The sequence below is a fragment of the Pseudogymnoascus verrucosus genome (assembly GCF_001662655.1).
Source record: "Pseudogymnoascus verrucosus strain UAMH 10579 unplaced genomic scaffold scaffold_76, whole genome shotgun sequence".
NCBI classification, from domain to species: Eukaryota; Fungi; Ascomycota; class Leotiomycetes; order Thelebolales; family Thelebolaceae; genus Pseudogymnoascus; species Pseudogymnoascus verrucosus.
Window position 1 is genome coordinate 1 of NW_017263727.1, and position 19340 is coordinate 19340.

The window sequence follows — 19340 nt, forward strand, 5'->3', positions numbered from 1 at the left end:
TTAAGTAAGAGAGAACATTCTATGGTTCGTACGGAACTAGCCCTATAGCTCGGAATCCGCCCTTAATGTTCTGCTCTGTAAATGTAGCTTTGAATGCTTCTTTGAATGCAGAGAGGAACTCGAGCTTTGTGATGTAGTTTAGCCGGTTTCGTACGAAGGTTTCAATCTGCTTTCTGTACGAGAGCTTTAGTGGTGCAAAGCAGCTCACATCAAGAGGCTAAAGAATATGTAACGAGTGTGGTGGCATACAGAGGGTAATTATCTTCCGTTCTGTGCAGTAGTGTTGAAATTGAGCAGAGAGGTAGCTCTCATGCCCATTAAGAATAAGAAGGCGATAGGTTCCGACTATACAAGCATTTGTATGTCGATCGAAATGTTGAATCCACTCGTACCTAATTGAATTTAAAGTCCACCCATTCTCACTTAGCGTAATCACCTAGTCTTCTAGTAATCCTGAGTCCTCGTACCAAGCAGAGAGGTGATTCTGTGCTTTGAAAATGATAAATGGCGGAAGGGCCCATCCGTACGAATTAACACCTTAGATAATTGACACCCACTCTCTATTCCCTGGCTGTATAGTCTTTAGACGACTTTTTGCTTCCGAGCTTGTAACTACCTTTGTAGTAGCAATAACTCCCATTGCAAAACCTGCTTCATCAAAGTTGTAGATATCTTACTCTAAGATTCCGTATTTTACAACTGTGTTTCATACAAGGGAGAACCACCCTTTAATTATCTTAGGATCTTCGCATTTTGCTCGTTTATAGTCGTACTTCCGACTAAACTTCGATTTGATTTCTATACGACGCTTTATAAAGCTAGTAGCCTAGTTTATCCCAATAGGGCTCTTGCCTCGTTCAGAGAGTAGAAGGTCTACCATTTCTTGCACAGCTTGTGGCCGGGGTGGAAACCCACGTGAATCTAGGTCAAGGATATATTGAACAAGAGCTGACTCTTCGTACAAAGTTAATTTTCGTGAGTTAGGAGTAGAGTCGCGTCGAGAAGTAACACCGTTAAGTCGTGCACGGAGCGACTCAAATGGGACGTCGTACGACATTGCAGCAGCTCGAATACTCTTAATATTGCCTTCTTTAAGTGCTGTAATAGCTAATAGTATTCTACCCTCTTGATTAGAGGATTGGTCTTGTGTTGGTTGTGGCATTGTTAACTACAGATAGGTTGACGCGTTTTGGTGTTTTGGTGACCCGCTCGCTCGTGTGACCCGCTCGCCCGTGAAATACGTTAGATGTAATTGAAATAAACTGGGTGATATATGTTGTGATAAATGCCAAACAGAGGACAGCAAATCTTTCTTTAATTAGTACAACATGCTTTTAGATAAATCCACACCACTCCCACTCTCGGCATCATACAAACAAACCACACGAAGGTCAAGCGACCGGCGCCACCTTCCCATGGGCCTTAATATGCGCCGTATGCATGTCTGCCACAGCCGGGATGATCAAGCCCTCAATTTCGATCTCCGGCTCGCCCATCAAGTCCGCTGGGTCACTCGGGTGCTCTCTCTCATTCTCAATCGGATCCGCTACGCCCAATTTATCACCCACCGTCAGCAGCGCTGCCTTCCCCGTCCAATCTTTCACTCCGGTCCCTCTCCTCTGCCGTGGGACACGGATCCACTCTTCGCGCATGCGCGACCCCTCTACCGCGCGGTCCTTGCTCACAAACACCACCTCCCACTTACGCGTGCTAAGCAGGTTACCAATAACCAGGTGGTGCTGGTAGCGCTCAAGACTGTACTCGGCCTTGTGAACAAGAATGTCGGGGTCAGTCTCGAGCTTGAAGGAGACGATCATGCCTTCAGGTGCCCATCCATCGACGAGGTTCTTGAGGAACTTCGGGACGGGGTCTAGATCGACTATCAGCCGCTTGGATCGCGGCACACGCGGTGATGAGTCAAAGTTGTCGAAGACTTCATCTTCGGAACCGGGGGAGTCGTTGGTGATATCGAGGGGAGAGGCGGTGGGGCCTGGGGAGCGATCCACAATGCCGAGGTTGGAGACTTCGGGGGATGCTGGGGCGCGGTTCTTGACAGCGTCGGTGGATTGGATTTTGTGCTCGACCATGCGGGTGGGGGGGACGAAGAAGTCGGATACGGCAGCGGCGAGGTATAGGAGGCCGTGGGCGCCGAGGGGGCGCATTAACTGGCTCACAGAGCGTAGGATAAAGAGGTAGTCGGTGATGGTCGTGAATGGAAGGGTGAGAAGAAGGTTCTTGGCCTTGGCGGCGTTGTATTTGCGGAGTACGTGGACCATTTTGTCCTGGTGCTCCTGGTTCGCGACGACAGTCCCGTCCGCGGACTCAGAAAGGAAGTCGAGGAAGCAGTCGGTAGCATGGGAGTAGTGCCGCGAGTACGGCAGCAGGGAGAATTGGCGGTGCAGGAAGATAACCGCGTACCCCGCCTCGAGAAAGTATTCGGCCGACGTGGCACCGCGAGTACCAGCGCTGAAGTTGTCGATAAAGCGCACCGTCTGGCGCTCGAGGGGAACAGTAGTGCCTCCGGAGGTTATCAAGACGACGCGGTTATTGGAAGCAGCATGGTATTCGATGAATTCTTGAGCTAGCTTGGAATGAGTCTCAAGCTGCTTTGGTGGAGGGTTGTCGGAGAAGTAGTCGTACTCGGCGCGCTGTGCAGTGTTCGAGCGAGAGATGCGCGGCCGTTGAGATGCGCCTGGGAGGGACATCGTAGACGTGGTTATATGATTGCTCTATTCGTTACAATAGAAGGGGTCGTAGCTAATGTGAAGCTTGTGGATGAGGGGCTTTCAGGAGGAAGTTGTGAGGGGGTGAGGTTGCTTGGTGGGGTTCCCTTGGCGGGGTCCGAGGCGCCGTCGCGGGGCAGCAAGGTGACAGACAGCTGCTAATAATGGCCACGTTAGCAATTAGGGGTAAATATGGCTGCAGGAGTTCAGTATTATGAGACTACGAACCTATTCTTTCATAGATATAGACTTTCTCACTGTCTGTGCTGTCGAGTAGTGCCGGCGGTGAACAGAGGAACGTGGACAAAGGTATGGTATCTGGCAGCCTCGGCTGGACTTTACGGGCCGAAGTCGAGAGCTTCGTTGATACGTCAGGGAGAAACGGATTGCGGAAAATTATCGGGCCGCATGGGGAGCAACGCCGGATGCATGTCAGAAGGCAAGAACAAGGAGGAGATAAACAGACTTCCCTAATGAGACCTGCTTTATGACCTATATACACTGGCTTGTTCTGTTGACATTCGAAAATCGTCCCTTCCCTATATGATATATTTATGTCACATCAGGAAGCGACGATGCCCTAGCTATATTATTGCTTGCCCTCCTAAATGGGAAATCTATCACGTGATCTAAACATTGGTACCACAGCCAGTCATTTGATTGACTCGAACGACCAGAATTGACTCTTTATCTGTTTATAAAATGTGCCAAACCCTTTTTGTCGTGAGCAACAGTTAAACCAGACCAGGCTGTAGCCAATTAACCTTCCTCATGTCGACGTGACCAAGAAATAACGACAGCCTCGTAATTACCTACCTTTAATCTCACGTCTGCCACTGAAGGGGCAATGGAGACATTTATATCGTCTTTATATCATTCCAATAGCTGTATATCAAGTCATTAGTGACAACCTCTAGCAATCCGGCAGATGAGTTACACATAAGGTCCCGTGTTGCTTCCCCCACCCCCCGGATACAACGGCAAAATCGGACTGGTTCCGAGTAACTAGCTGGGATCAGGAAGCGGTCTGGCCCAGTGAGAATTGCTTCATTATTGCGTTCCTTACGTTGGACCAATCCATGAATCAGTCTCCGCACTGGCTTGCACCGCCTAGTGGTTTCGTGCTGACGCCTTACAAATGTAATGTGCTATAGTTAATGTCGGTCTTCAAATTGTCTGAGCCCGGTGGCGCTAGCGGTATCGGTATCATCTTTTTACACCGAAATGAATCTCTGACTTATTTCCTTCAACAGTCATTTCTTCTCAATTTTGAACTTGAAAGGTCATATGTGATGAACTTGCAATGGCTCAAGATGAGCTCTTCCGCGTCGAGACCAACATCCTGCCGAAAGGCAAGTTGGTCGTCGTCTTCGCTGGCTTAGCTTTCTCGCTACTCATCAGTTTCATTGACCAGAATAGCATTGGTATCGCATTGCCAACAATCGGAGCCGATCTAAACTGTGCCAAGACGATTGCTTGGGCAGGTACTTCCAGTCTGATAGCAAACACCGTGTTTCAGGTTCTTTATGGCCGGTTCTCTGATATTTTTGGCCGCAAGGTCGTCTTCTTGGGAAGTGTCGGGCTTCTAGCCTTTGGCGATCTGCTTTGCAGTTTTGCGAAGACGGGGCCGCAGTTGTATGCCTTTAGAGGAATAGCAGGTATTGGAAGCGGTGGGATCGGGGCTTTGGCTATGATCATTGTCTCTGATCTCGTGACCCTTGAAGACCGTGGAAAGTGAGTTCCAATGCACACACAATACCTTGTCGCCTTGCACTGAGTCAATTGCGGGTAGCAGACTAATTTGATATACAGATATCAAGGCATCCTAGGAAGCTGTATAGGCCTTGGAAACACTATAGGACCTTTCCTTGCCGGTGCATTCGTTGAGAAATCAACATGGCGTGGCCTATTCTGGTGCATCTGCCCATTGGCTATCCTCTCAGGGATAATGGTCGCCTTCATCCTGCCCAAAAGCGTAGTCACCGGAGACCGAAAAAATAAAGTCCGCGCTATCGACTTCTATGGCATCATCTTCAGCACCAGCGCCATCCTCCTCCTTCTCATCCCAGTTTCCGGCGGCGGAACGTACTTCCTCTGGGCCTCACCCATGGTGATCTCCATGCTCTCTCTCGGCGGTGTCTGCATGGTGATCTTCATCCTTGTCGAGTGGAAAATCGCCCTCATGCCCATGATCCAGCTACGTCTCTTCCGCGAGCCTGCCCTCTTCGCTATTCTCATCCAGAATTTTTTGTTCGGCATCGTCTACTACTCTCACATGTACTACCTTCCAATCTACTACCAGAACGCGCGCCAGTACTCGCCACTCACGGCTGCTGCTCTTACTATTCCCTTCGTTGCTTCGCAGTCTATCTTCTCCATCCTAAGCGGGCAATATGTCTCGCGCTGTAAACGATACGGCGAAGTCATCTGGACGGGCTACACGCTCTGGTTCGTCGCTTCAGGCCTCATTCTCCTATTCAACCGCACAATGCCGAAGTGGCAGATCGTCATCATCCTAGTAGTTGAAGGAGCAGGTGTAGGAAACGTCTTCCAGCCCACCCTCGTCGCCGCCCAGGCTCACAGCCGCAAACACGACCGCGCCGTTGTCATCTCTCTCCGCAACTTCCTCCGCTCGCTCGGTGGCGCCATTGGCCTTGCTCTCTCAGCTTCCGTCTTCTCAAACTCGCTGACTAAGAAAATCTCGGCGTCCACTACGATCCCAATGAGCTTCCGAGACTCGATTCTGGAATCTACGTTGAGTGTTCCAAACATGAGCTCGCTAACGGAGACGCAGAGGGATGAGGTCCTGGACGCCTATCTCGCGGGTTCAAGGAGCGTGTTTATTATGTGGGTGCCGCTAATGGGGGCGTGCTTTCTGCTCTGCTTTTTGATCAAGGATAGAGGACTTACGAGGCCGGAGGAAAAAGAGGCCAGTGCGGAAAGCGGTCTTGTGACCCCCCGAGTAGAAGATAATATTGAGTTGAAAGAAGCCAATAAAGCGGCAGGGAAAGAACATGACGACCTACTTGCGGGGGCGAAGGTGTAGTAAACACCCAAGCCTAATTGCCAAATTATAGGGGAAGCCAGGCCATATCGACGCCGCAACAGCAGATAATTTGCTACGGACGTCTAGCACCCTATGATCCAGCGGAGGTGGACAGTCTCACCAGCGACTGCGATTCCTCAACCATTTTTTTTGCAAATGGTATCGAATCGGCTCGCATACCCTGCGTGCGCTGTAGTCGGGGTGATTACTCCGAAATTTGTGTCTAATTGGCATCAAAGATTGCTGGAGATAGTTTACCCCACTCGATCAAACGCCGCGAAATACCGAGTGCGGGTTACCCCGCACTGTAAGGTGATACGGCATAAGGAAACAACGTTGGAGGTGGCCAGTTATAATGTTCACTGGATACTGAACATCTTCAAGGATATTTCATTCTAATGCTGAATATAGCTTATTGGCAGCGGGGGATTATAGTTACCTTCCACTCTTTATCAGTGGGGAGCATTTGGCCTTCAATATAGACCCCTCTAGTCCTCTTGCTATAAACCTCAATATTTTCATATTTAACGGTAGATAGATAAACTAGAAAGGTTATGCTTTGCATTTACAAAAATATCCAGATATATTTGCTATCTTGTCATGGTTTGGACGTTGGAAATTCAAATCAAAATGCGGAGTGGAACGGATAGGTTGTCAAACATTACGTACAAATAAAACTACAAAGCAAACTCTCTTCAAATACAGATACATTATGCATTGTTCTATATACAATTGATCGACAAAGTCAGTTGAAAGGACTTCTGCGGGTTCAACGCCTCGAGTCTAACACACTTGGCATCGGTCTGACTCACTACCATCGCCGGCCTATAATTGACGCCGACAACCTCATCGTACATAACAAAACCCACCAACCACGACAAGACAACCATGGAGTCCCCCAAACCCACCAGACAAATCACTTCCGTTGGCACCGTTGAGCTCTACAACCGCTGGGCGAAAGTATGGTCTACCCCCCCTTCCCCCCCCACCAATGCTCCCTTACACTCAACCCCAACACTAACAAATCCCCTAGGTCTACGACACCGACGGCAACATCCTCCAGACAACCGACGACCTCTGCCTACCCCCTCTCCTCACTCACTTCCTCTCTCTCCTCCCCTCCAGAAATGCCAAAATCACCGAGCTAGGCTGCGGCACCGGCCGTAACACCGCTAAGCTCCTACTCCCCCTTTCCAGCACCAACATATCATCCGTCCAGGCCCTCGATCTCTCTCTTTCCATGCTCGACATCGCACGGCAGCGCTGCTCTGTCATCACTACTGGTAGCACCGCGCCCATTCTCTCCACGGGATTCCACGTCTTCGACGCGCTATCAGGCGCGGGGCCGCCGGTGGAGGCTTGCGGTGCGGAGGGCGTGTTATCAACGCTTGTGCTTGAGCATTTACCCCTTATCGTATTTTTCGAGTCTGTAAAGAAACTTCTCAAGAAGGAGGGAGGGTACTTGTTGGTAACTAATATGCATGAGGAGATGGGGAGGAGGGGCCAGGCGGGGTTTGTGGATGTGGAGAGTGGGGAGAAGGTTAGAGGGGTGAGTTTTGTTTATAGTATTGAGGAGGTGGTCGAGGAGGGGAGGAAGTTGGGTTTTGAGGTTGTGGGGGAGGTGGGAGAGAGGGCTGTAGCTGAGGAGGATTTGGAGGTGTTGGGGGATAGAGGGAGGAAATGGGTAGGTTGTAAGGTATGGTTTGGAGGAGTGTTTAGGTATGTGGGTGGAAAGGGGGAGTAAGCGTGCCACGGTGCGTTATGGGTTGAGGGTGTAGATGAAGTATAATAGAGGTGTTAAGACAACTGCATATTCAAGACTGAAGCTGTTCACTCTCGAAATATGTAATCGACTTTGAATGTCTTGATATTACCTCAGGCTCTGCTAATTTCTACCTAGAAATAGGAAATCCCATATCCACATTGCTCCATTTATCCATCTGATACATACTATATCTGCCAATATATTCATCCAGCATATAAGAGGTCTAGAGAACGACTCCAACCCGACCACTGATTATAAAATCTCTCGATCAGATCCAAAAGCTCACCCTGTCTATTAACCATTCATCCAGCGAAGAAACGATGAAACGATATCATCTTGTCTCTCTACTCCCCCTTAGCTTTAAGCTCCATGGAATCCGGATTGGCAATATCATCCATCCCATTTTCGCTCTTCTCGATATCAGAGGCCCATAGCGCGGCGCCAACTATGAAGTGATTAGCGTTTTTTACTTTGAGAACTAAGTTAAGAACTCACCTGTGTTTGTGAACGAGAAGAAAATCGACGCAATTGGGACCATCTCCAGCAGCGAAGCAACAATGCCGAACCTTCAAAACAGTCAGCTGAAAATCCATATCCGCGTGGGGGGTAACTACTCACGCAGTGTAAGGGCCGGCGTTATCTTGCACAAACTTATTCTGGCTGGAAGCACTCATCTTCTTGAGTTGGAAATACTATCACATATTAGCAATTGACCTGGAAACCCCAAGAATCCAATGGACTGCTCTTACGCGTGAGTGTGCATCTGGACAAGTGCGTTAGTACTATTCACATCCCTAATGGCGATTTCGACTTACATGTTCCGCGGCCTCTGCCCTGTAGGATTAGGAACGTGATTGTTCCCACTACTGGAATGAAGTTGAGCGGTAGATACATGACGTATCTGCGTCTATTAGCTTCTGCCTCAATCCTTACAAAAGTGAAAATCGCACCTGATAATTGCCTTCGGCGTAAAGTTGTGGAACGGGTTTTTAATGGTAGCACCAAGCTTCGGGCCCGTCAGCATGCATACATAGCGAGAAAGAGGGGCCTGTTAATACATACCCGGCTGATCGGATCGGTGCTCTTGTTGAGTTTACGTCCACCAGACACCAATACATCCTCGTTCTTGGTCAAGAGGACGGCATCGAAGGTGTCGTCAAGAGCTTCGCGGATCAGGAATGACCTGGCGAGCATGTTGATGATAGTCGAGCTCTCGCTGAGGATGAGCAAGATCGCTGAGAACGGAGCCAGTGGTCCGCTGGTAAAGAATAGAATCGTGACTGGGTACTGTTAGAATACACCGGAGGTAAAATATTGGGCAAGTATCACATACCTTGGGGGATATAGGTGAAGATGAACATGAAGGACACCACGGAAACCGACAAGGTCAAGGTGGAGAGGAGACGGGAGGTAAATGGCTTCCTGCATCGGTATGCATCAGTACTGGTAATTAACACATGCTCGTGCAACCTACCATAGATTTCGGTGATACACGAAGTAAAAAATACCCTGCGAACAGTCAGATTGGCCCAATGACACTGCGGCTAGTCACTCACCTTGATGGGGTACCAGAACGAGCCAGAGCTGGCCGTCTTGAAAGCAAGTTCCTTAGCCCTCGAGATATCCTCCGCCCTGTTAAAATATAAGTATCAAATGCATTCCATTCCAAACCAGTGCATTGAACATACGCGATCTCCTTGGCCTTGGCCGTTGACCTCTCCACAAAAGACATATTTGCAGCTTATAATATTCTGAAGCTTGGTAAATTGTCAACGCGTCTGTGTGTTTCAGGCCGGAGAATTTATGAACTTTATATAGTGTGAAGAAAGTTGAGCTCGCTGCAGATCACACGGTGCCATCACCTGTGCGCATAGGCCTATACGTCATGGGTTGGGCTAGAATAACCATGGCCATAGGGCATCGGTGCGACTATTCGCCGGCAACCCTCCTTGAAAAAGTGCGGTTCAGGGACACCCTTGATACCATCATCGTGATAGCGCCACGGCTTGGAGATTGCTGGGATGAAAGTGAGCATGTGCGCAAAAGAGAAATCCAACGAAGAAAGAGTATTGTACAAGTATGTGCTTTGTATTTGTATAATATCATAAACACAGTGACGTGACAGGCACTTCGGACTATGTATACAGTCTAAATGAATTATCTCATCATCCCCAGTAGTATCCAAAATAAACTCCTAGCCAAAATGAGACCCGTCCAACTTCTCGGAATATCGCAAAATTATAAATCGGTATCCAAGTCACCCTTCTCCCCCATCACTCCAGCGACATTTACGGGTCATACTTCGTCATCTCCTCGCACTTGTAATCCGGCAGACTCTCCGTGTGATTCCACCACTCCCACCCCTTCGGATCCCCCATCCCATTCCCGCGACTAATCTTCGCCTCAAACTGCTCCCTGCTCTTCGACGCAAAATGGTGCACCGAGATGCGATCCCTCGTAATCGGCACGCGCCATGCGAAGCGGTCCACGTTATCGCCGTTTTCGCCCACCGTACGCGCCCCGTCCTTGAGCTCGAACTTATGAGGGTTGAGCGGCCTGTTGTACGACTTCGTCTTGACAATCGTCTTGATGTGCTCGTTCTCCTTGCCGAATCCCGGGTCGTGGCCAGGGTTGTCGTAGTTCTCGATGCAGGTCACGAAGGACTTGCGCGAGGAGGCGGGTCGCTTCAAGAGGCCAGACGAGGTGTGGATCTGCCAGTTGATGGCGAGCGCGCCGATCTTCTCGTCGCTGTCGAGCTCCTTGAGCATGCCGTGCAGAGTGTCCTTGCCGCGAGTTTCAAGGAACTCGTCGGCATCGAGAAAGGCCATCCACTTATGCTTGTGTCCGAAGAGCGCGATGCACTCATCGTAGGCGACGAGTTGTTGGTGCTTAAATAGGCGAGTCGCGGGGTGGTAGTAGCGGTGGGTAATGGCCTTCGGGTCGACCGCGCTGCTGAAGTTCAGCGTGGCAAGCACTGGCGTGGACCCGTCATCCATCAGATAGAATCGTCGGACATTATGGTGGTGGTAGTGGTGCGTCAACCACTCGAGGAGATCGAGGTACTGGTCCTTGACCGAAACGCAGATCGCGAGATATTCGTCTTTATCGCCCGAGTCGAAAGGCGCGGGTGTAAATGTTGTTTCGGGCGCTGCTGGCGCTGTCGGTTCTGCTGGGGTTTCCTTATTCGCGCCAGCCACCGCGGCCGCTCCAGCATCCGCATAAAACTCGCCGCCGCTCGGTTTGGCATCCGCAGGCTTCGTAGCAGATGTAGGTTTGGGGTCAGCCGGCTTGCTGTCTCCCGCCACCAACGGCGCAGGGGGTTTCGCCAATTCGGGGGCCGTCTTCCCAACATCTACGGGCGCATTGCCTTCGGGCACCTTAGCCGGCTCGCTGACGGCGCTATGCTCTTTGTCGGGGACATTGTAGGACGAATATGAATTCCGTAGCGTGTCGTCGATAAAGATGAAGTGAAGCGCTGTCAACACGACGAGTACGAGGACCACGTTGCGCCAGCGTATCGTGCTAATCATGTCTCCCAATTTTGCCATCACGCCAAGACAGCTGTCATGAGGGGCTTGACCGGCGAAGGGGCGAAGCGTGTGTTGTATGTGCTATATGTGCTGTATGTGCTGTATGTGTCGTATATGCTGTATATGGTATATGTCGTGTATATATAGTCGCTGTCTTGAATGGAAAAGCAATGAAAACGCGACAAAAAGGAGAACTTGAGGGGATTGTGAGGAATCGAGGGATAGTCGAAGGTGGAAATGAATTTGGCTATCAACCCCTGCAAGGCTGGTGGGTTGGTCGTCTGGTGGTTGTGTGTCCCCTTAAAGGTGCGTACCAAAGTCCCAGTTCAGTCCCCATGGTGGGTGAGTGTAGTAGTGACCTGGTACTTCGTACACTGGGTGGCGGTTAATCAGCGCTAAGAGCAATAACCATGTGGACTCTAATCAGATCCAATGAATATCCAAACCCGTCAAGTGAATCGTCATGGCTGCCTACATAGGTTACGTAGAAATTTACTTTGTGTTTGAGACACAAAAAATGCTTGGTTAATGCGTGATACCTAAACTATTTGTGGGTATGCTGTTCTGTAGATTGGCCTACTATTATGCAGCTTTGTCATCGGAGTACAGGAAAGAGCATCCTCCCAGGGGCAGTGTAGGCCTTTTATGTGGAGTCGAACGGTCTTGATCGCAAAGAATTCTCATTTTATGGATCGATCAACGTTGCGGATAATAGGATTAACAGATAAAAAACAAATAGGGTCATCAAATGGATCATTAATGCTGGAGATGTATTACTTGGTGATGGATTACTAAGGTTCGCATGACACCACTGAGCGGAAAGTTACAAAACATGACGCCTCCCAAAAGACTCCCCTTCCGATGCCAACCAGAACAGCCTCCTCTTCGATGTAGGTACAATCAAGAACAACGCCAGACACTCATTACCGATCATAACGCAGAGGATCTACCTCGTGCGATCTTCTTCTGACGATGGGGGCGACGACGATATCCCAAGCCGCGCCGCAATACTAGAGAGCCAGCTGCCATTCGTACCCGAGCTTCGCGCAGGCGACGCGATGGGAGAAGCGACACCACGTTCAACGTCAGCGTCGGCTGTAGCTCCCGGAGAAATTGGACGACCTGCGGCAGGAGACTCATTCAAAGTGTTTACCACTTGAGACTGCAGGTCGTCCTCATCCTCGTCGCTATCGTCACGGTAAGGCTCGTACCGCGGGGTAGAGCTAGAGGATCCACCTCGAGCTAGCGATCGAACGACATCGCCTTTGCAGATTGGGCATGTCCGGCGGCGCGTAGTGAGCCATGGGGTACTAGTTGTCGTTAGCTTCAAAACTCGAGTTGCGTGGAGGGAGGAAAAAGACTCACATGCACTCGACGTGGAATTCGTGGCCGCAAGGGAGACTCATAACCCTGCTTACGCCATCCACGTATTCTTCAAGGCACACCACGCACTCAATCTGCCTACCCATATATTTTTTCCAGTCGCCCTTCTTCTCGTGCTCATTTGCGCGGCGTGGCTTGGGCGTTTCCAACTCGTCTGAATTCGTTGGAGATAAGCTTATCGGTTCAGGGGGAGTAGAGGTTGTTCTAGAGCGCGGCCGGGGAGTTGAAGGAGATCGTTGGAGCAGAGGAGTTGTCGGAGACGAACTTGAAGGTGAAGGTTGCCGTGACTGGTTGCTGGAAGTTGTAGGGATCGTCCGATACGTGCGTACTGGGAGCCTCTCGACCACAGACTTGGGAGCGCGCCATCGGCGCTGTCGAATCCGCGATCTGACGAGCAGAAGGGTGTAGACTACCGTCAGGGTAACGAGTGGACTAACAACTAGCACTAGTAGAGTATCGAAGAATGGAGTGGCCCCGCTAGTTTGGGTCAAAGTTACCCATAGGCCCTCATGTCCATTGTCGTCGTCAGGTCCACGGTCGTCATCTTCGCTTTCCATGCCGGTTCCTTTGATGCCATTTTCATCACCGTCGCCGAATAGCTTGGAAGATAAGTCGGATTTTTCGGCACTGAGATTTTCGGTCTTGCGGTCGGAATTTGACTTTCTCTCTTCGTTGTTGGCAGGAGTATACAACCTTTCAATGGGAGACTTGTTTTTAACTTTGCCAGAACTTCCTTGTGCTTCTTCACATGGTTTCGAGTTATCGGTGCCAGCGTTTTTGATGAAGTCGGGATCCCTCCAGTCATCAACACCAACGAATTCGTCCTTGGGAGTGGCTCTCGCGGCTACTTTGCCCTTGCGCTCTGCCTTTGAATCTGTCATGGGGATTTTCTGGTCATCCCACTCATCAACTACGACCCAATCCAAAACATCTTTCTTGGCCGGCTGAGTTGGCTTAGAGCTCCAAATCAGACGCCCGAGCCAAGAGTCACGTCGCGACTGTGCCAAGGCGGGGGGCTCAGTCAACATTTTTGAGGAGACAGTATAACCCTTTGGCACCGCACCAGTCGATGCCTTTCGAGACTTGCGCTGTTTCGATCCTTTCTTCTCCTTACGCTTTGGTTTCTTGGAGTGTTTAACCTTGAGCATTGAATTCCCGTCGTCGTTGGTTGCATCCTCGATATATGTACCGGGGGGAATCAAAGACGATAAAAGATGGGCCGTGGTATGCGATGTAAATACAGACGGTATCGTAACGTTTGATGTGTCGCCGCGTGCATACATTTGGATTAATGGACCTCCACGGGTGTCATCCGCCACAATAACAGCAATACCACCCCTTCGCTGTGCCCATTCGACCTTCTCGAGGAAACCACAGCCGCCTCTGCTCAGCATGACGACCTTTCCTGCAATTTCAGCGCTTTCTTGAATAGATTGTATATCAGCGTGACTGGCGCCGGAGTTCGTGCTGCTCTTGAGTGGCCAGCCAGAGACCATCCGCCGGTCGACCGTGGCGTCAGACGCCGCGTTATAACGGTTGTCGTCAGTTCCATCGTCCGCTGCGGCACTTGCTACCGCGTTCCTTCTGTGTCTGTTATGTGGTGTGGTAGATGTTAACAGGTTGTCGAGGGGTTGCGCGACAATATTATTTCCGTCGGGCATGACGTCGCTGCAACCCAGCTCGCCTTCCCCGCCCGTTGATATGATGCCATGTCGAAGGCTGTCGTCGCCAAACCCACTTCCGACCCAGAGCTGCCCGCTCAAGCCTGTAGTTGGTAGAGGAGGTCCAAATGCTGCAGGTCGAGCAAGGAAAGAAGTCGTATTGTCGTCGGTCAAGCTAATGATAGCATTCGGTGGGAAGAGCGAAAGTGGCGAGTTGAACGAGAAGGTGCTCAGCACCCCGCTACTATCCGCCTTCGCCTGGTTTTCGGTATGTTCGATCGGTTTAGAAGAGGATTGTAAGGATAATACCAGAAGCGTGAAAGAGGCGAGGACGAAGGTAAGGAGAAGGAAGACCCTGGGAGTCCTCATGATGGTGGTGATGTAGTAGCCACGAGGCTGCGGAGCCGGCCGTTCAGCTCTCAGGCTGTATAGTGCGCGAATGAGACAGCATCCAGCTCAAGGGTATCGTTGATATTGTCGAAAATATAAAACGCGGGAGTATCGTATTCTAATCGTAATATGTAGGAGAGGTAGAGGTATGAAGCAGTACAATATGAATGTGGTGGGTGGAAGTGGGAGGGTTATCAAGGTTGACGAAGCCTTGTGTTCATAGATACGTAGTGTGGCTTGAGTGGACGGGGAGAAGTGTGGCTGGTGTGATGAATCAACGAGTCGCCACACACAACACAGGAAACCCACAAAATGCTGAAGACGACTATAAGACGACTATATCATTAACTCATATCGTTTCGTGTATTACCTAGCTCTGAAGCAGTAATCGAACAATAACTATCCTAATAATTTGTACTTCTAGGCCATTCTCCTCATCCAGTGGGTCATAATTCTCTAAAGTCCATCTCTCCTGGTGCTTCAATCTGCTGCCAACTCCAAGTATTCCAGCACTCCCGACGCGCTTTACTCTTTACCAACACGAGATATATCTCCCAATCTGGGCGGTAGTGGGACTAAGAAAGCTAAACCATTGAAGAGACCTACGATAGCGGTCAAATATGCGTTCTTGCGGGTGCTCTCGCTCGACACGTGACTGTTATAGATTGATATTAAAATTGAAGTTGGTAGGTTTATTTATTTAATATTTTTTAATATTAACTTCTTAGCAACTGATTTTGCGTGTTAACAGGCAATTTCATAATAGTCACAGGCCTTATGAATCAAAGCCCCGATTATATTATAAATTTCCACAGCCACTTCGTCAGACATATTATGGACGGCGCAAGTATCAGGCAACAGAGTCACCTTGGAGATCTGATGAATGACAGGTTACCACCAACTCCACTTCTTAAACTCGCGGAGTTTAACCCATAGAAGACCAATTAAACACTAGATCATCCTTCTCTTTCTTCTTCCTCATAAACCTCGCCCTATTTGGATTTCTTCCTGGTAGCATATCTGACTATCACTGCCCATTTCGGCCGCGTACGAACGGTTGCTATGTGCCGCCATCGCACTGTGTTAAATCCTTCAACCATCAGAAGACAAGACAAGCTTTAAATCTCCATGTTTTGGAATTAATCCTATTTGCCTATTCTACAAAAGTGCCGAGTCATCCAATCATGTTCTCGGAACCACCTTGGTTCCCAAGATTGCGAGGCGGTGTCGTCGCGGATTGATAGCACGGCCCGGTCTCCGCAACGAAAAGGGAGAAGATCGCTCTTGACTGCAATATATTTTGTCCTCTTTAAACAGGTTTCGGGCAGCAATTATATCACGCGCATAGTAAAATAAAGAGCTTTAGGATCATAGGAAGTATGCCGACAAGTGTCGACTGTGGGGAATTGAAAGGGGTTCTGGCCATGGGGCGTATATAAAAGTGAGAAACCTCCCACTGGTCTGCTGTGCTTCAGAGACAGATTGCATCAATAACGCAGCAGATAATATCAAAATCCACAAAGATTATATCAAAATGATTGTCCCTAGCCTGTTTACCGTTGCAGCTCTGCTGGCTGCGAAAGCTGCCGCTCATGGTGCAGTTACCAGCTATGTAATCGATGGCGTGGCCTATCCAGGTTACCAAGGCTTCAGCCCAGCAAATGGGCCACCGACTATTGAACGACAGTGGTCAGACTACAACCCCGTGCTGTCAGTTTCCGATTCAAAGATGCGATGCAATGGTGGAACATCCGCACCGCTCTCAGCCCCGGTCAAGGCCGGCGGAAAGGTTAGAGCTCTCTGGTCGCAGTGGACACACGCACAGGGACCCGTCATGGTTTGGCTATTCAAGTGTGCCGGCGATTTCGCCTCCTGTGATGGGTCAGGGGCTGGCTGGTTCAAGATCGATCAGATGGGCATGACCGCACCACCTCTAACCGGAACGAGCTGGGGAACTGCCGTAGTAATGGCCCAGCTGTACTGGGAGAGCACTATCCCAGCCGCAATCGCAAACGGAAACTACCTCATTAGACACGAGCTGCTGGCTCTTCATCAGTCGAATACTCCGCAGTTCTACCCTGAGTGTGCGCAAATTGTCATCTCCGGAGGTGGTGGAAAGTCACCAGATGCAAGTTACCTGACTGCGATTCCGAGCTACGCCAGCGCGAGTGACCCGGGCGTCAACGTGAGTAACACCGAGCTATGATCTGTAAGCCTTACTGACCGTGTGTTATAGATTGATATTTACTCCAGCACCGCAACCACCTATACCTGCCCGGGTCCCGCCGTCTGGGCCCCATAGTACCTTCGAGATGAATGCTTTGCGCTGTGGTTTGGGACCAAGAATCATTGCGATACGATGTTCGAAGAAATACGACTTTTGGTCGTATTTCGGCGAAAGGTGTGACAGTTGGCGGCAAATAGGGTAGTTGCATGTGTTATTGTATATAGCAAACAAATAAGTCATTGATTCAAATCTACACGGTGATTATATTTCGACGGCCTTATTCTTCAGCTTTCGCCTTTTATAGCTTCTTCTAGAAGTTGTATCACTTGCTGTAGCGGGAGTAGCTTCTGAGATTTGTCAAACCTACTGAGGTCTAGACAGTGTAGTTAAAATCGTGAGGCTGAGGAATGGCGCTCGACCTGTCTGTATCACAACCCCAAGGAAACCCTCCAATACAGGAAGATGAGTGATATAGGAACCAGAAACCAGCATCAGCTGTCTGTACCACTGACCCGAGGAGACTACCCGGTGCGGGAAGGTGAATCATACAGATCCTACGGTCATCGCCAACCTTGAGCCACAATGAAGGCACAGGACGAACCTCCCCGGTATATGGCACATTATGGCCGGCGGGAAGGTTAGCGATGAACCTGTGCATCGTTTCTAACATGAGGAGACGACGCCTTACGCACTGTTGATAGACCACCCATGGTCAGCGCTTCAAAATCCTAGTAATTCCGCATAGACTGTGGCTTGTTAGCAGTCAATAAGCGCCTCGGGCGAGAGACGAATCCGTCACGAGAGTGGGCCCTTCATATTCCAATATTCCGATATTTCAATATGTTGTGCGATTCAGGCTGTTTCGTTTTGGCCAGGCTTGAGACGTGGTCAATTGCCGTCCGGGTGTTGTTTGGGAGAACGCAACCAATACGAAACGGGAAAACGCCTGGGCTCTTCTCAGCCCCCGCAATCCGCTAGCGAGCAATCTAAACCGGACGTCACGTCTGCTTTGCCCAGGCCTTCTTGCTAAATACAGCGGCACTCTGCACTTTAGAGGTGATATATTCCTCAGAAGAATACCTTCGCATTCAGAAGTCCCATGACTTTTTGGTCCCTGCTCTATATCAATACCGATACGCTGATAAACTGACACGAAACGGAACCCTGGCTGTCTTTCCCGTCTTATTACATTGCACATTAGCCACCAGCTTGCCTACAATTTTACAAATGGAACTCCTGGCCGCGAAACTGGCATGATAGCGGTTGCTTGTGTCATCATACGAAGCTGAGGGTATAATTTGGAATCCATCGGCCTAAAACGCACGCGATATCTTCATGGTTACTCGAGTTATGTTACCATCGCCGGCTCCCATGCGTTTATCCATCTTGCACAAAGCCGGCCGGATCCAGTCACTCTGCATACCAACCCCTCTCCGCTTCGGTATACTGTCATATCGGATGGAATCAATATTGATAGGCTGGTGGTCCACTGGGGTTTTTACTATGCGTCAGAAGTTCAGGCAAAACCGTAGCAGGTACCATCAATATAGCGCCTTGAGTGTGGCATAGCATCTCAGCTTCAATTCCATCCAATGGAGGGATTGCAGCCTTATAGCTTAATTTGGATGCATGGATGTTGACCTCTCTCAGGTACCAGAATGACGGTAGCACAGAGGGGACAATACTCTGAACTCTCAACAGCCTGTCGTTGAGCTTTCGCGCATCCCACTAGCGACGGCAGTTATTGACAGGGGACCTATACAATGGCGGTCGCAGGTTCATGGTGATTATGGATCAAGGAACACAGACGTTTCTTCCAGATAGACCCGAATACCTTCATCGTGATAGGGGTTTGAAACCTTTTAGTGACAGCTTCAACCATGGTTCTCGGTAATTTAACTGATCGACATGATCGTCCTAACAGCCAACAAAGGGTGCCGAGAATTTATTTGAGGCTCCTATTATCGGTTAAGCCTCAACAAGAACCGTAAGAACTGGCGAACGGCAAGTCAAGCTACATTTCTCTAGTTACAATTGAATCAATCGAACAAGGCGCCATGTGGCGGCGATGCTTCCACGATGATATTACCATACTAGAAGTCATGCCGTCTTCTATTTCCTACAATGATTAAACACATGTCTATTCCTTCCTTTGAATTCTACAACATAAACACGAGCGCGGTTACCTCGGTGCGGGGCTGAATGCATGTCGTACAAGCATACCCTTACACCCAGCTGCGATCGGAGATACTGGGTGTTCGCATATGATACGACCGGGTCTTCGCGATTTGCCCTGAATGTGGCTTATACTCAGCTAATATACGAAGGATGCACTTCCCCTCTCATTCAATTTCTGTCTTTGCATTATCGGTCACAAGCCTTCCCAGAGTTACTCGCATACACCCCGCATTTGGCCGACAAGGCCGGTGGCCCGGGTTCGTGCTACCTCCTAAGCTAATACCTTGTACTATGTTTGCTTTCTTTTCAAAACAGCTCATCATAGTGCTCTAGGCCGCTCTAGCAATCACAAATACCTGCAATATGTGGCTGTAAATGGCGGGGATATTGCCAATCCGCTGAGAATCATCCCATTCTATCTTATCATGCGCCGACGG

The 19340-nt window shown here is 49.7% G+C and overlaps 7 protein-coding genes across 7 annotated transcripts; 3 read left to right on the top strand and 4 right to left on the bottom strand.

The window, feature by feature from the left end:
- Positions 1-366: 366 nt before the first annotated feature.
- VE01_10194 (uncharacterized protein) lies at positions 367-3195 on the bottom strand. Its single transcript, XM_018279599.2, has 2 exons — positions 2952-3195; positions 367-2881 (listed from the first exon to the last, which is right to left on the bottom strand). Exon 2 carries the CDS (start codon positions 2703-2705, stop codon positions 1392-1394), a length of 1314 nt encoding a protein of 437 aa, XP_018125467.1. The 5' UTR covers positions 2706-2881; positions 2952-3195; the 3' UTR covers positions 367-1391.
- A 598-nt stretch (positions 3196-3793) lies between these two features.
- VE01_10195 (uncharacterized protein) lies at positions 3794-6435 on the top strand. The gene is made up of 2 exons (XM_018279600.2): positions 3794-4457; positions 4536-6435. Exons 1-2 carry the CDS (start codon positions 4027-4029, stop codon positions 5767-5769), a joined length of 1665 nt encoding a protein of 554 aa, XP_018125468.1. The 5' UTR covers positions 3794-4026; the 3' UTR covers positions 5770-6435.
- A 113-nt stretch (positions 6436-6548) lies between these two features.
- VE01_10196 (uncharacterized protein) lies at positions 6549-7698 on the top strand. Its single transcript, XM_018279601.2, has 2 exons — positions 6549-6729; positions 6803-7698. The coding sequence occupies exons 1-2, from the start codon at positions 6658-6660 to the stop codon at positions 7511-7513; spliced, it is 783 nt and encodes a 260-aa protein (XP_018125465.1). The 5' UTR covers positions 6549-6657; the 3' UTR covers positions 7514-7698.
- VE01_10197 (uncharacterized protein) lies at positions 7619-9602 on the bottom strand. The gene is made up of 11 exons (XM_018279602.2): positions 9223-9602; positions 9091-9166; positions 9009-9043; positions 8868-8956; positions 8597-8814; positions 8485-8540; positions 8350-8435; positions 8284-8297; positions 8153-8226; positions 8030-8100; positions 7619-7979 (listed from the first exon to the last, which is right to left on the bottom strand). Exons 1-11 carry the CDS (start codon positions 9264-9266, stop codon positions 7879-7881), a joined length of 864 nt encoding a protein of 287 aa, XP_018125466.1. The 5' UTR covers positions 9267-9602; the 3' UTR covers positions 7619-7878.
- On the bottom strand, positions 9603-11629 carry VE01_10198 (uncharacterized protein). The gene has a single exon (XM_018279603.2). The coding sequence runs from the start codon at positions 11080-11082 to the stop codon at positions 9823-9825; it is 1260 nt and encodes a 419-aa protein (XP_018125484.1). The 5' UTR covers positions 11083-11629; the 3' UTR covers positions 9603-9822.
- Positions 11630-11753: 124 nt separating this feature from the next.
- On the bottom strand, positions 11754-14688 carry VE01_10199 (uncharacterized protein). The gene is made up of 2 exons (XM_018279604.2): positions 12430-14688; positions 11754-12374 (listed from the first exon to the last, which is right to left on the bottom strand). Exons 1-2 carry the CDS (start codon positions 14475-14477, stop codon positions 12011-12013), a joined length of 2412 nt encoding a protein of 803 aa, XP_018125469.1. The 5' UTR covers positions 14478-14688; the 3' UTR covers positions 11754-12010.
- A 677-nt stretch (positions 14689-15365) lies between these two features.
- Positions 15366-16981, top strand: VE01_10200 (uncharacterized protein). Its single transcript, XM_018279605.2, has 3 exons — positions 15366-15388; positions 15438-16683; positions 16735-16981. The coding sequence occupies exons 2-3, from the start codon at positions 16033-16035 to the stop codon at positions 16798-16800; spliced, it is 717 nt and encodes a 238-aa protein (XP_018125464.1). The 5' UTR covers positions 15366-15388; positions 15438-16032; the 3' UTR covers positions 16801-16981.
- Positions 16982-19340: the final 2359 nt, after the last annotated feature.

What these genes read in the sequence shown, in the direction of transcription:
- VE01_10194 (XM_018279599.2), bottom strand. Translation starts at nt 2,705, where the DNA reads ATGTCCCTCCCAGGCGCATCTCAACGGCCGCGCATCTCTCGCTCGAAC.
- VE01_10195 (XM_018279600.2), top strand. Translation starts at nt 4,027, where the DNA reads ATGGCTCAAGATGAGCTCTTCCGCGTCGAGACCAACATCCTGCCGAAA. An exon ending in ACCCTTGAAGACCGTGGAAA is followed by an intron (nt 4,458 to 4,535) that starts GTGAGTTCCAAT and finishes TTTGATATACAG; the next exon opens with ATATCAAGGCATCCTAGGAA.
- VE01_10196 (XM_018279601.2), top strand. Translation starts at nt 6,658, where the DNA reads ATGGAGTCCCCCAAACCCACCAGACAAATCACTTCCGTTGGCACCGTT. An exon ending in TCTACAACCGCTGGGCGAAA is followed by an intron (nt 6,730 to 6,802) that starts GTATGGTCTACC and finishes CAAATCCCCTAG; the next exon opens with GTCTACGACACCGACGGCAA.
- VE01_10197 (XM_018279602.2), bottom strand. Translation starts at nt 9,266, where the DNA reads ATGTCTTTTGTGGAGAGGTCAACGGCCAAGGCCAAGGAGATCGC. An exon ending in GTGTATCACCGAAATCTATG is followed by an intron (nt 8,957 to 9,008) that starts GTAGGTTGCACG and finishes ATACCGATGCAG; the next exon opens with GAAGCCATTTACCTCCCGTC. An exon ending in ACGCCGAAGGCAATTATCAG is followed by an intron (nt 8,436 to 8,484) that starts GTGCGATTTTCA and finishes TAATAGACGCAG; the next exon opens with ATACGTCATGTATCTACCGC.
- VE01_10198 (XM_018279603.2), bottom strand. Translation starts at nt 11,082, where the DNA reads ATGGCAAAATTGGGAGACATGATTAGCACGATACGCTGGCGCAACGTG.
- VE01_10199 (XM_018279604.2), bottom strand. Translation starts at nt 14,477, where the DNA reads ATGAGGACTCCCAGGGTCTTCCTTCTCCTTACCTTCGTCCTCGCCTCT. An exon ending in GAATTCCACGTCGAGTGCAT is followed by an intron (nt 12,375 to 12,429) that starts GTGAGTCTTTTT and finishes AACGACAACTAG; the next exon opens with TACCCCATGGCTCACTACGC.
- VE01_10200 (XM_018279605.2), top strand. Translation starts at nt 16,033, where the DNA reads ATGATTGTCCCTAGCCTGTTTACCGTTGCAGCTCTGCTGGCTGCGAAA. An exon ending in CGAGTGACCCGGGCGTCAAC is followed by an intron (nt 16,684 to 16,734) that starts GTGAGTAACACC and finishes CGTGTGTTATAG; the next exon opens with ATTGATATTTACTCCAGCAC.